This window comes from Trachemys scripta, chromosome 3, assembly GCF_013100865.1.
Source record: "Trachemys scripta elegans isolate TJP31775 chromosome 3, CAS_Tse_1.0, whole genome shotgun sequence".
NCBI classification, from domain to species: domain Eukaryota; kingdom Metazoa; phylum Chordata; order Testudines; family Emydidae; genus Trachemys; species Trachemys scripta.
In genome coordinates, this window is record NC_048300.1 from 14,579,968 (window position 1) to 14,594,867 (window position 14,900).

Genomic DNA, 14,900 nt, shown 5'->3' on the forward strand with positions numbered 1-14,900 from the left:
CCTGTGCCATGTCTGTTCTGTAGGTAAGCAGTAGGTGTGAAAAATCAGGACGGGGGTGGGAGATAATAGGCACCTATATAAGACAAAGCCCCAAATATCAGGACTGTCCCTATAAAATCGGGACATCTGGTCACCCTGGTAAGCAGAGGGCTTCCTTTTCTAGCACTGTCAGTACAACACATCTTATGAACACTGAATTAAAGCACAGCCAAAAAGAATATGGCAACTTAGACGATAACTCTACATGTCCTGATCACAAACAAACACAGTGACAGTGGATGAAAGCCTGGTGCCCTTGACGTTTTTGTCATTTACTTTAGTGGGGCCGGTATTTAACACAGTGTGATTACACTTTGGTGTAAACTTTGACAATTTCCACGTAGATTTGTATTGTCACCCCAATTACTGGAGAGATGCTTTAATTGTGAAGTGCTCATATTTTGATTAAATTTACCATTTGATGACATTCTAATTTATTTTAGCTCTTGATTCAGGTTGAACTGAGTAATCCCTTTTAAATCATAGCAAAATGTGCAGTCCTAATATGAAAGGAGACCACAAACTGCAGTCCAGCTGATATCAACATGTAGCAGTTTAAGTCCAAACTAAAACAAACAAAAAAGTTCAACAAGGACTAGTTTGGGCAGCTTTTACACCAGCAAGATAATTTGAAAAATCTATACATGTTCCATTCTACTTCCAAACTTACTGTCATTCTATGAATGAAATGAGAAGCTGTGCAGGTAATTAAATATTTGCCTTGGGGAATTATTTGCAGTTAATTAAAGCCACACACTTTCAGTGCATACCTGCTCTGCAGATTATTAAATTTAGATCAGATGTTAACTACCTGGGTTTCTCACTTATCTATCAAAGATTGTTCTCGGCAGGTTTAAGGAACAGCGTTCTATGGTGGCACTCTGTGCTATTTTAGAAGAAGGAAATGTGTGGAAGTGGCACTCTAATATATAAACAACTTTTCTCATAACTCTATTTGTTAAGTTTCCTTATAGGTATCTGTCAGCATAGGCCAGTTTTACCGACTGGCACAACTTAGGGATATGTTCTCCTCTTGATACATATGCACACATCCCCTCTTATTATAGTGATCACTGGCATTATTATTATCTCAAGAGGCGCATTTACCCCTAAAGTTTGGAAATTTTCCATTCACTTTTGACTCTGTGGCCTGTGCTAACAAGGGTCAAATGCAAAGCTGTGCAGATAATGATCCCCAAATGTCTTGGTGATGGGTGGAATATAAAAACATAGACTTTATGGGCCCAGTTGAACAATATACTACCATATAGTTCTATAATGTTATTTTCACCACTATAAATGACACAGTAACGGTGTGGGCTGTATTGCCAAACATTTTCCTTCATATCTTACAACATTATGCTCTATTTGTATGTTAATTAGATCTGCAGCTAGTGCAGAAGAATGGGAGTTCAGACTCTTGGTCTATTCTTCCTTATGACACTGGCTCAGTGTACGATCTTGGACAATTCACTTAGCTAGTCTGGGTCTCAGTTTCCTCATGTACTAAGCAAGTGTACTAACATCATCATCATCAGGAGTGAAGTCTGGGACCATGGATGTCAACAGGACTTTTGCCATTGACTTTAATGGGGCTACGATTTCACCTAAGATATGACAGGGGTTAATGTTTTTAAAGTGCTTTGGGATCCACACATGAAAAGTGCTGCTGTAACACATACACCTCCTGGATGTGGTGTTCTGGCCCATCTAGTGGCACCGAGACCACTTAGAGAGAGAGATTAATGAGTCTGCTCTTCAACCTTAGCTAATAGCCATATCGCTTTTAGCTGATGCAGTAGAGGCTCTCGTACTAAGCTCCAGCGGTCCCCAGTTCAATCCCGCCCGCTGACGACCAGGGTCTTTCATGTTACACTACTGCTATTCCAACGAAATGGATAATATAGTTTATCAAGTAGATGGGTTATTTTTCCTGTTATTGGCCATATCTTTGTATTATTTAGCTCGTTAGAAATTAATTTTTTGATTCCACGCTCATTTTCTTATATTTTCTTTACACTTAGCTCCTTATTAGAAGTCAGTAATGCAGACCACGTAACACTTAATAACTGTACAGTTTCTGAAATTAATTTGAGCAATTTACATCTGTGCTATGTTTTTTTAATTACATTTCATATTATATTTAAACAAAAAGAAATTCCATCAGAGTAATTTAATACCAAATATGAATCCAGTATTTTTAAGTGCTGGATTCAGGTGTCCTAAGTAGTTTTCAGATTTTGCCACCAGGAAACAACTACAAGGTTATTTTGTTTGTTGTCTTTATCAGATTCCTCAAAAGATTCCAAAGCCACACAAGAGAATGACCCAGCACATCATGCAATGTGTGAAGAAGATCAAGATGAAGGTAAAGGTACCTGTTGAAATTCTTTAAGATGCAAATAGTGAATCAATTGGGAACCTAAGTTGTTTTAATTATAGCATTCAACTTTTTCACCGGTGACCTCTGTTGCCTCAGAAAAATGTCTACTATATAACTAGTAGATGTTATATGCCAATCAGTCTTGATACTGTAGTCTCTAGTGTTACTGGAAAAGGAACAGGCCTCCAAATAATTTATTTTAGCCATGTTCTTTCTGGGTCACCTCAGAACGTTATGTTTTTGTTACCAGAAGCCTGCTATATTGGTTTCATTGCTTTATGTAACTTGAGTGTCAAGTACAGGTGGTTTGGAACAGCTGCTAATCCATACCCTGGTGACAGCCAAAAATCTTGGTCAGAGAATGCTTCAGAGCTCCCAATGATAGACAATTCATCATGGCTGAACTATCAAAATCAGTATGCTTACAAAAAATAGAACACAATAGTCCAGAGTTTCCATTAAGTGTGGTCTGTTTTGACTACTACTTCACACTAAATACTAATACTGGGGAGGACTTTAATACATTTTAAAGCTATTTGTTTTTAACTTTTATAAAGTGACCCCAATGTTATAATTGCTAATTAGAAAGCAAGCAAGCAAGCCGGCTTCAGAGAGAGATGCTGTATATTGGTTTTGTACCCAGTTTTAGTGTTCTATCTTCTGTAGTCACATTAGTATCCCATTGATGTTATTTCCAATCTTTGATGTTAACAGGACCACAGGATGTTTCCACAATTGATGAAATGAAAACTCAGACAGATTCCCAGAGCTCCTGCATGGAAACAGAAGGTATGAAAAATACTGTATAAACAATGAGTATGATAACAGTGACTCGTGGCTAACTAGCAACAGAAGCTATGCTATGGCATTTAAGGTACCACAGTTATTTCTCTATACCTAGAAGGCCACATTCATTGAATTGCCCTTCCTTATGCCAGATCCAAATTTGGCTCAGAATAGGAAATAACAGTGGTATCTCCAGTAGCCCTTGGTGGTAAATGCTGACGTTTTAATGGCATCCGCTGTAAAAGTAAAAAGCTAAGGGCTAGATTGTGCAACGCCTACCCATGACAGTGAGCACTTAGGTCCCTATCATGCCAGGTGATGAACGCTCTGGTACTAGTCCAGCAAAATATTTAAGCACATGCCTACCTATAAGCACGTGATTTCAGTGGGACTAGTTAAGCTTAAAGTGAGACTAGTTAAGCTTTACTGGAGAGAGGCCAGTAAAGGATTGAACCCATGTTCACAGGAATAGTTCCTCAGCCTCACTGGCACTGCTTACATGAATACTCAGTAGTGTGAGAAGGATTCTACAATCTGGGTCTATGCTGATCTTTTCAGTGATGACCACTGTAGCATATATTAATCATTTTATTCACCATGAGTTCTGAACAACAAACTGTCTAACTTCTGTTTCCCGTCACATCCTATTCAGAGCCCCTGGCAAATAAAGAGGATGCAATCAAGGTTGAGAAACCAATGACTCCTACAGTAGATGAAAATAAAGAAGAAAGCAAAGAAGAAGAGAGAGGTAAGACTTTCTATACATTAGACGTAGGCAGAGAGTTCAAGGAGGCTGCTGCATGAAATCCAAGTTGTCTTGAAAGCTGTGTTTGTGTTGGTAAGCACAGCTATTTTTTGTTTTACTACAGCAAAATTAACTACTACAACAGTTTTCTTAAATGAAAGGAACACAGAAATAGCAAATGAAGATGATATTTTAAGTCTTTTTTTCCAGGTGGCGTTAAAATGTTGTTATGTATTTGGTTGGAAGCCACACAAGAAAACATAAGGGGCAGGAAAGTGATATACTCAAGTTTCAAAATGGCTTTGAAATAAACACACAAGCTGTTTATTGTGGGTTTTTTTACATTTACCTTCAAAAACTGCTGATTAAAGAAGCAATTTATCTATATTTAAGTGTCCTTTCTCTTAAATTTCATTGGAAGTACAATACTGAGTGTAGTTGCAATAACTGGATATTTAAATGATTTATGAAGTCATAAATAGAGATTTAACAAGTAATGAACTGAAGCTAGTAATTCTAGTAAAGAAACCAATATTTGGAACACACACACATAGAGTCCTGCTGAAGCAGTAATCTTGTCTGAGAGTACAGTATTTAAATCACTATTTATTCTATTAAGAAACACAGAAGTTCAATTTTTAGAGTTTTAGGAATTCTTGTGGGACCCCTACATTCAGCCAATCATTTATAAAAGTCATGCTCACATAAAAAAGCAATGCATTATGTAAATAATTCTCTAATTGTAAAGCAAATGCAATTATATGACCTTCCTTGGTAGAACATATAGATCAATTACAGCTTCATATTAAAACCCAGACATGATCTTTGCTGGAAATCCAGATCAATACTAACTAGATCTTCCTAATGATGAACTCCTTTTGCCAAGCACATTGATACTGACTTAGTTGCAAACCCACGTTAGTAGTATTGACACTTTTCTTCATTGCAAACCCAGGTTACACTCCTCTTTGCTTATATACAGCTTAACAGCATCTTCTCTCTCTCTCTCTTTTTTTAATGCAAATCCAAGTTGATACTAATCACACACCTCATTATTACAAGTAATGTTAATGGTATCTGTGTTGTGTTTTATTACTGACAGTAATAATGTAATCAATATAATACTTACTTCAAATCCAGATAAATGGTACTCCTCTCCTTCAACTGCAAATCCCGGTTTTATAATATGGATTCATTCTAATTGCAAATACCAGAGCTATTATGTTAGTTTCTTCTTAATAGAAATTATTTACATTTTATTTTACGCCTCATCAAAAGCAACTTTTGCACAAAGTGTACTTTCATATTTGTACATTTCCTTCTCTTTAATACTTTACTGTCCCCTACAGTGAGTGACTGTCATTTAGCTCTCAGTGGATAGATTAGATTTCACCATCTGTTCTACCTGGTATTAAAATATGCAGCATTAAGGAAGGTAATGTCAGAAAAGAGGTGTTCTTGGCACTTTTCCTGTCCCTTATTTAAAAGGTTCTGGGATCAACTAAGTTAAAGGGTCTTTCTGAACATTTCAGAGCATTGTGGTTTAGGTGTATTAATGATACTTACATATCCAAAGTTCATTGACGTTCATGGAAAGACACCATTGACTTCAGTGGGTTTTGGATTGGGCCCATAACAGGAGGAAGTACTGTGTTGATTCTACACATGGGATAAACTGCATTTGGATAAACCTACACATGTTTCTTATAGTTTGTTTTGAAATGCACCCTCCTTTAAAATACCTCAGGCTGGAGAAATAAATCAATGCTTTTTAAAAATCCAGACAAGGGAAGGAAAATAAGGCTTTCCTCTGGTTTTATTTCATTCTAATGGGTATAAAAATGTGTAGATAATCTTCACAACACATGTTCTAAGCTGCTTTCAGGTTTGATGTGCACAGATGCTGCAACATTAGGTTTCAAAGTTAGTCAGCTTGTAAGATAGATCTTGAAAGGAAAGGGGGGTGGGGAATTGAACAGCAGTTGATGCAGATAAAATAGTACAATGAGTATGTCCCAGAGAGACATCTAATGGCAAGAGTTCACCTGGCATAAATAAGAGATTTTATATATAACAGTATCTCATCTAAGCAAAGAGCTGCCTCATAAACTAATTCAGTTAAATGTTTTCCGGCAGCACCTGCAGGACATTGGACGTAGAACAAAATAACTTAGTTTAGACAAGCAACACTGAAAAAGAAGATAATACTGGAGTGTTATTCCAATGAAATAAAATCCAGTCACACTACTTTGGTTTGATATAAAAATTGTGCTTTTGATCTGTGGTAAAACTACATGTGTATTCCAATTTAAACAAGTGTAGAATGCCATCCTTGTCTGCTCAACGGCAGTTCTGTTTTAGGGCTAGGCTGAGATATTAGGCTCAACTCAGAGGGATGATATGTACCGTATCACCCTAAGAGGAGTGATTGGATTAATGGAAGTTGTCTGTGACCATTCCACATTCATCAGTGGAGGTATGGGACCCGTTAGATGGATAATATGGGTCAGATTCCCCTTGCCAATGCAAACCCTGGTGGAACTGTTTCTGCATACTCAACCTCTCCTCCACTGATAGCCACCACAACCTGAAACATGATGGCCACTAGTGAGAGGACATGTCTACACTTACCGTGGATCGATGCTGCAACGATCGAGGTCGATTTAGCGGGTCTAGTGAAGACCCACTAACTCGACCGCAGATTGCTCTCCCGTTGATTCCAGCACTCCACTAGAACGAGAAGCATAAGGTAAGTCGACGGGAGAGCGTCTCCCATCAATCCAGCACAGTGTAGACACCGCAATAAGTCAACCTAAGCTACATCAACTCCAGATGCATAACTTAGGTCGACTTACCCACGTAGTGTAGATAAGGCCAGAGAGAGGGCATGTCCAGGATGGCTGGGTGAAGCAGCATTGAATCAGTGCATGCCTTCAGCAATCTCTGCTGACAAGTCTGTTCTGGAATCCTTGGCAGAAACTAATGTTGCCATCCTGTGCCAGAATGCTAAGGGGCAGGCAGGTTGAAATGCCATTTGCCTTGCCCTGGGATGAGCCAGCAGCTTGCACTTCCTTGTGCCCATGGGGGTGAACCTAGGCTTATGCGGTGATGCATCCAAACACACACATTTTTTCTTCGGGTACATTTCTGATACTATGTAAAAATGAGATCTTTCATTTCCATCCCATATATTAAGATAGATTTTATTGGTTGAGGTTGAATATTTTGCATGTTAAACCTGGCACGTTTATATTTTGTAGTGCAAGCTTGGTTTCTCTCAATGTATTATACAATGAAAAACACTTGGTGTGTGTTCTACAAAAATATTTTTTTCTGAAACACTGGTAAAAATCAAGTTTAATATTATAGAGGTATCTGTTTTCATACTTTAAGTTAATATATTACTTGGGAACAAGGGGTGGGGGGAAGAGAGACAAAGCAAGATGCATTCTAGAGTAATTTTTTCAGGTATTAGAATCCACTCAATTCTAGTCTACAAAACAATAATGAAAACCTGCATTTCTCATAAGATTAGGGAACAATCTCAAATCTTTTTGTGATCGCTGACCAACTAGGACATATGGGAAATGCCATACAAATGCTTTTAATCTTCAATTTGGCAATTCTTATATATACGCTTGGAAATGTTGCCATCCTTTTGTAATGGATGGACGTGCAGGCTTTAGTGGCATTTTGAATCAGTTCAGTTTTTTTACAGGGCTAATAATTTATAACAAATGAAAATGAAAGTCTCATTACTTGGATGTATATATAACTGTCCCCCACTCTGAGCCTACTCTCGCCACGTACATACTCAGTCTCTCCTTATATAAAGATATTGGATCGATGGTTTCTCTCATCTGTCACCCTTAGAGCCTGGGAGGACAGTATTATGTGAACAGAAGTGTCCATTACTTGACTATTGTGCCCCTTTTCTGTATGTTGAGTTGAATATTGTCTATTTTCTTATTGCCACCACGATGTTACCCTACAATTATTGGAGTTTTGAATAGCTCAAAAACATGTTTGTAATCTCCTCTTTTGTCAGAGCAGTTCTGTCGGAGATTACTGTCTCTTTCTTCTAGTCTGGAAACCAGTGCCATTTTCCCAACATCACCTCCTCAGTTTGAGGTGAATATCCTCAGTAGAGATCCTGCTACTGTGACACCTGGGATGCTGCCCCACTCAGAAAAGTGAGAAAGTAAATTCATAGTAAAATAACTGTGCTTTCCACTCTCTTGTGTGCACAACACACAGCTGCTAATTTAATGGAATAACTCTTATAAATGAAGGATCCAATTCGAGTAGCTGCTCACTGCCTACGCTATAGAGTACAAATGTTTACTTTCCTGTATGGGGTCTACAAAAGAGCAGAAGTAGAACTTCACTGAATAGTCAGACACAACCCACCCAGAGGCTAAGACATATTACAGTGTCCTACCTATAATTTTGATCCAGAGCTGCCAATATATCTACCAGTTGGTAGGCAAGTAACTGCTTATCCATCATTTGATCCATTCTTCATTTGAACAGCTGAATTCCAGGTCTTTCACCCATAAATTCTTTAGAAACGAATAGGTGCCTTTGCAGTATAAACTTTGAGAAAGTTATATATCCTTGAAATCTGGTGAGGAAAATGTCTCAATTTTTCTAATCTATACTTGCTTCAAGGATTTTCACATACATTTGAAGATATTGACAGAAGTCATAAATTCTTTGCAATGTCATTGTTTGCAATGATAAAGAAACAAAATAAATCTCAGGAAGATTTGAAACAAGACTGACATCTTTATTATGGAGCCACAGTAGTTGTAACTAGCTTTTTTTTTTTTTATAAACCCAATTTCTCCTCACCTCCAACACCTTCTCCAAAGAGCTAAAATGGACAAGACGTGTGGAGAGGCAAGATTTTAAAAACTAGAAGTTCTTTGTTTTTTGGAAAAATCTAATCTATTTTGGAATTTCATGTATCTAAAATATCTTAAATTAGAAACTCCATATGTGTTTATTGAGTTGTCCTAGTGTAACGTTGACAGACCCAAGTTGTCGGTGGACAGGATCAAACCTGGGACTTTTGAAGCTTAATATATGAGTCTACTGCATGAGCTAAAAGCCACATCTCTCTTAGCTAAGGCTGTAGCAGACTCATCAATCTCTAGCTAGGTGCCACTAGAGGGCGACAGAATGCCATATCAAGCAGGCCTGGGTTACACTAGGAACAAAGGGATTGCTGTACTGAATCAGACCATTGGTTTGTCTAATCTTTGACAGCGGCCCATGCCAGCTACTTCAGATGAAGTGCAAGACGCCCTAAAATGAAATGCTGTAGCCTTTCTATGGGAGAAGTTTGTTCCTAAGCCCTATCCGTTATGTCCTGATGCATGAGGGTTTAAAGACCTCATATGCTTTCAATCCTTTGTAATCCAAGATGATGTGGGTCTGACAATCTTCTGCTGATACAAAGCAGAAGTGGATAATACCCCCAGGAGCAAAGAGGAAGCAGCTAAGGAAGTGTGGCTCAGAGTAAAGTGTACCCAGGGCAGCACAGCTACACATTGACCATTAAGCAGGACTGGGTGTATAAACACAATCTAGCCCTAAATTTGAAGTGCAGCACAGAATTCTGCCGCTATCCAGAAAACACACACACAAAATTATCCCCAGCTTGGAACATTTTGCATGCAGGGAGAAATTCTGTGAAGTCAAAAACAGGTGAATTGACAGGGTTCAGTCTTGTACTGCATATTTTGCAATGGTCTGATTCCAAGCCATGTGGAGAAGTGGATTATCAGAAGAGCAGAAGTGCTGGAAGTAGCTGGGGGGGGTGTTGAAAACAAAGGCCTCAGTAGAAATCCATGCAGCCTGTACCCCCTGAGACTACTTACAAGTTTACAACATGAATCATTTTCTGTGATGTTATTTTTCTAGACAACTTTTAAAAAAAGTTTAAAGTGAATTTTGTGTTTGTGATATGAGCCAGTTAAAGAACTTTCAAAGTGGAATTTCGGTATCCAATGAATAGGTTCACTATGGTCAATGGCAGTGCAATCTTTACCTTCAGTGAATATAGATTCATAGATTCTAGAACTGGAAGGGACCTCGAGAGGTCATCGAGTCCAGTCCCCTGCCCACATGGCAGGACCAAATACTGTCTAGACCATCCCTGATCGACATTTATCTAACCTACTCTTAAATATCTCTCATCTCTTTTGGAGGAACCATAGCTAGGGTAAAAATTTAGTGTTGTTTCATTTTCCCCATTATTGTCATTGCTGACAAAGACCGTACAGTAACTTTATTTTTATGAGATTAGGAGAAATGTTTCCCATAGGTCTGGCATTCTAGTAGGTTTGTATAGAATCCTTGAATGGCTGAGGTGATGTATTCATGAGTTGCTTTATAAAGTCTGTTAATTCTGCAGCTTACAGGGCTCTATTCTGGACTCTGTAGCAGCTACATATTCTATGGCCTTGCTGAAGAACCTAAACACAGATAGTGGTATGTGAGGCTTTACAAAGACCGTAGCTTCTCTGTATCACTAAAAATATAATAGTATCAATATATGAATCAATGACAGTGAAGTACTGTGTCATCACAGTGGAACACACTACTAACTACTACAAGATTCCAAAATCATAGCTAATCTACAGGAATCATCAGCTATGTTGTACATTAACAGCATGGTCTGGTTATTACTCTGTCTATGGCCTGGTTTGGACACCAGTTACAACCCTCTAGGAGAAAATAATGTGATATTCTTCTCAATAACTGAAAGAATTTCTGTTTCTTTTCATTATTCTCCCTATATCAGATGCCTTTAGGCTAGAATGAGTATATGTAAAGAACAGGTGGTGCAAGCTCTGTTTTAAATTTTAATTATTTTCCATTTCTTTCACTGGGAGGATTCCATCTTTCAATGTGATTTTCTAATAAAAATAGAAACCATTAGGGAATCTTGCAGCTTAAACATTTTGCCACAGTCATTTTATGACATCTGCTTTGATAGTCAGGAACAAAAAAGAAAGACGACAAGCAAATATTTTTACAATGATGGCAGTTTAAAGTTTATAGTTTAAAGTGTTTGTTTGTTTTCTTCATTTTATCACCAGCAAGCAGAACAGAAATGCTATAAAAATGAATTAGCCATTTTTTTCTCCACTTAAAAGATATTGTTTATTCTGAAAATTTTTGAAATGTGGCTTTTGCTTTGTTTAATTAACTAATTTTTTTGTACTGAATAGAAACACATTCAACATTAAATCTAATAAAATAATTGTTCAGGAATCTTCCAAAGAAAAGAAAACCTCTGAGAAACCAAATGAGAAATTGGATATTTTTCAAGATATTTACCTCAGTAATAGTGCCAATAAACATATAAAACTCTATGAAAACCCACTGAAAAGCAGATGATATGAAGTCATTTTAACTTCATATGTTTATGATATTATTTGATGATGTTAGATGTTTTGTACATGTGGCATACATGGTTTAAACAGCTTTAAGACAGTGATAATGCCCTTTTAACATAAAAAAATTGGGTAGATCATGGAATCCATATTTCACATTGTGTTGAGGATTACCAGTCTTTGAGTTTAGCATAAATCTCCAGAGAATCAACAGTAGTTCGTGCAATTGAAACACATACTTGTTTCAAAACATACTGAATGGCATCCAAGTACATAGTGAAAATAATACAGGAAAGATTTATAAATTTATCTTGGAAAAAAATTCCCCCTAGAAATAGGGACTACATGGTTAATAACACATCTGGAAATTAGCTTGAACACCTGAAAAATATGGCACTACTTTTTTACACAAACAACAAACTTATTACATTATATAGGAGTCTATTCTTTCCACTGAATTGTGAGTTTAACTCCTATTAATGATAACAGGAACTTCGTGTGCATATTAAAATAGATCCAAAAAGCCACATTTAATTCCTGGTGTAATTTCATTGTGATATATCAAGGAAGTCACATTGGGGAAGAATTTGGTCCATTATGTGTATATTTTTGTGTGTCTTAACATTCAACAAGTGAGAGTTCATGTTATTTTTAGTGAATCACGTTGATAGAATTAGTCCAGGATAGGGAATGGATTTACATGTTTGGGTCCAACTCAGTTGTCTCTATAATTGGCGTTAACAGGAATCTATAACTGCTTCTTCACTGTCTTACATCTTGTGTAATCATTTAAACCTGTGCAAAGTGAGAGTAAAGTATTACCAAATTAGAATTCTATATGCCATGCAAGTGGTGGTAGCATTTTACATGCACCTTGCACAAGTATTAATGACCACACAAGGTGAAAGACCCTACACAGCTAATGAATATTCACTAAATAAATTCTGTAGGATGCTTTCATAAGTACATCTTTAGAAAACCGAGAGACTGGGGAATAGATGGAGGAAAGCAAGCAGTGGAGGGAGAAGACTGGATAGGTCTCGTTTGTCTCAAGTGTAGAACAAGAAAGTGTTCCGTAAGAGTAATGCAGTTGTGGGATGAGCTGTCTTCCTTTTTTTGACCCTGCTCTCTCCTCTCCCACTAGGGTTATCTGTGATTCTGTCCACTCCCCGACCTCTGCAATTCTTTCTGTCCCAGGCTCCTCTCTTTAAAGACCAAGGGACAGATTCTCCCATAGTTTATGCCTGCTTCTGCACAGCCCCAAGTTGTGGTGTCACAAAGCAGGCACAACCTCCCTTTCACAGAGATCGATGGGGACAGGGCAAGCACCATCCAAAGAATGAGCAGTTCTAGCTGAGGAGATGTGTCCAGAGCAAGTAAGCTGGGCAATGCACTGATTTAGCACATTTCTGCTGCCGTCTCTGGGAAGCAGGGCTCCTGTGGCAACCCGATAGAAACTAAAATGGTCTCTAACCAGTAGAAATCCCAAGCAAGGGAAGCAGTGAAAATATCATGTCCTCACTCCACTCTTCCATGGTAGTGTCCTTTCCTCATTTCTTTGAACCCACTTCTTTCTGTTTTTCTGCCTGTTACTCACACTTTTCCAATAGTTGACTTTCTGTCCCCTCATCTTTTCTTTATACAGTTGAGCATTCAGTCATACAGACCTCACCATCTGGAACAGCTTCCCTGCCCTTGGTTGACTCTAGTCAAATTTCACCTCAAGATGAGTGTGAGGTCACCATCAGTATGCTTGTGCCCTAATCCTAGGGAAGAAACCTAAGATAACTCTGTTTCCAGTTATTGGAGTAATCTGCCAGCAAGGGCAGGGGTCCAGGGTTTAAAGTCTCATTCTTCCTCTACACGCACACATACACACCTCATTCTCCCTATACACACACACAGGCTGCAACTGCGTGAAGCTGTGGGATCCACTCCCTCTCCCAGGGGGTCAGTGGAGTCATCAGAAGTGTTCCACATCTCTCTCTGCAAGTACCTTTTAAAACCTTTCCCTCTATTAAAACTATCAGAACCAACTTGCTGAGCCTTTCTGATGAAACTTGGCCATTCCCCACCCCTTTCTTTCTGTCCTGCCATACTCACAGATGCTACAGAGCCTGCACATTGTGTTGCAACCAGCATAGTTTGCACGTTCTTTAGATAGACTACAATCAGCTGCCAAATGTTCTATGCATTTTTTTTGTATGAAAGGCACTAGACAAATATGAATTGCATTGTGTGGTTTTTTTCTCCTCCCTTACTTTATACTGAGCAGGATGCTAACCATTGTAATTGTTCCATAGCTAACACTTTCTAAACAGAACTCAATGTTCAAACATTTCACAACCTTTTGAGTATTCTTCTCATGTGCTTCGAAGTCATCCATCATTTTCAGCCTTAAATGCTTTGACTTCCAGTGCCTTCCTTAGTGCACAAAGGTAAACCACAAAACCACCTAAATTATTATTTCAATGGAGTGGGGTCTTTATCCTGAAATGCTGGGCACTGATGTCTTTGCGCCAGTTCTTTTCTTTTGAGGGTATGAAAATTTTCCTGTTGTGTTCAGTCATCGGTGTGAAATGTATGGTTTCTCTAATAATCATATGTCACAGAAATGATGTTCCTGCTCAAGGTACAGGGCTTGCTAGCTGACATGAACAGACCAAATACATCTTTATGGCATTTAGCAGAGCCCCTCAAAAAACACTCAATATCTATTTTACCTGTCAGCTCTTGAGACATGTTTATATGTCCAGTGTTTTTTCACTGGAGTAAAAAAACGAACACTTACACCATTCTCAAATGGATTAAAAAAATAAGTTAAACAAGTTAAAATGTTTTGGATTCTGAGGGGAAAGGAGAATAGGCCTTTCCTCAATGCCACCTGACCTGGATCACAAAAGTATGAGGTCACAGATCAGTGTGGCAGGGCCATGGTCTGAGTGGCTGGAAAGAGTTCACAGGAAGCCCAGCTTAAGTCAAAAACCTCTGGGTTTCCAGTTCATTTACAGGCCTCTTATTCCATCAAAATAAGAGCAACGTCTCTGCCCACATTTTCTTGGTGCAATTTGGTAGTCTGTGAACACCTATCAAAAACCAAACAAGAGAGCATAACCAGGACAGAGTTTCTATCTCCAGAGCTTCTTGGCCTGGATTCTGGTCAGCACATTCTTTCCTCTTCTCTTTTGATTGTTTTAAGCGCAGCTGTGTTGAGCTGCACCTGACTTCATCAGCTAAGAGAGTCCACCCTAGCTAGAACTTCAAAAACCCTGCTGGGAATTAACCCAAATTAAACCCATTGTCTGGCCACTGTCTGGCTTGTGGGGCCTATACAGGGTGAGGTACAGCCTGCAGAAATCCCACCAGAGGGCTCAGGGATTCTTCTACACCAGCAGTCCCCCCCCTTCTTTGTGTCTGGAGTCATTTATGCCTCCCTCCTCCCTCAAGCACACATACCGTCACCCGGCTCTGAAGGCAGAATGGACAGCGGCAGCTGCTGGCCGGGCGCCCAGCTCTGAAGGCAGCAGCACAGAAGTAAGGT

General features: G+C 38.7%; 1 protein-coding gene across 4 annotated transcripts in view; it reads left to right on the top strand.

The window, feature by feature from the left end:
* MACROD2 (mono-ADP ribosylhydrolase 2) overlaps positions 1–14,900 on the top strand; it is a 1,283,788-nt gene that overhangs the window by 1,234,605 nt on the left and 34,283 nt on the right. For all 4 annotated transcript variants that reach the window (XM_034764159.1, XM_034764162.1, XM_034764161.1 and 1 more), the window contains 3 exons: positions 2,330–2,407; positions 3,137–3,211; positions 3,861–3,956. In XM_034764159.1, the coding sequence (XP_034620050.1) occupies positions 2,330–2,407; positions 3,137–3,211; positions 3,861–3,956 (249 nt within the window). The remainder of the gene's footprint in view (positions 1–2,329; positions 2,408–3,136; positions 3,212–3,860; positions 3,957–14,900) is intronic.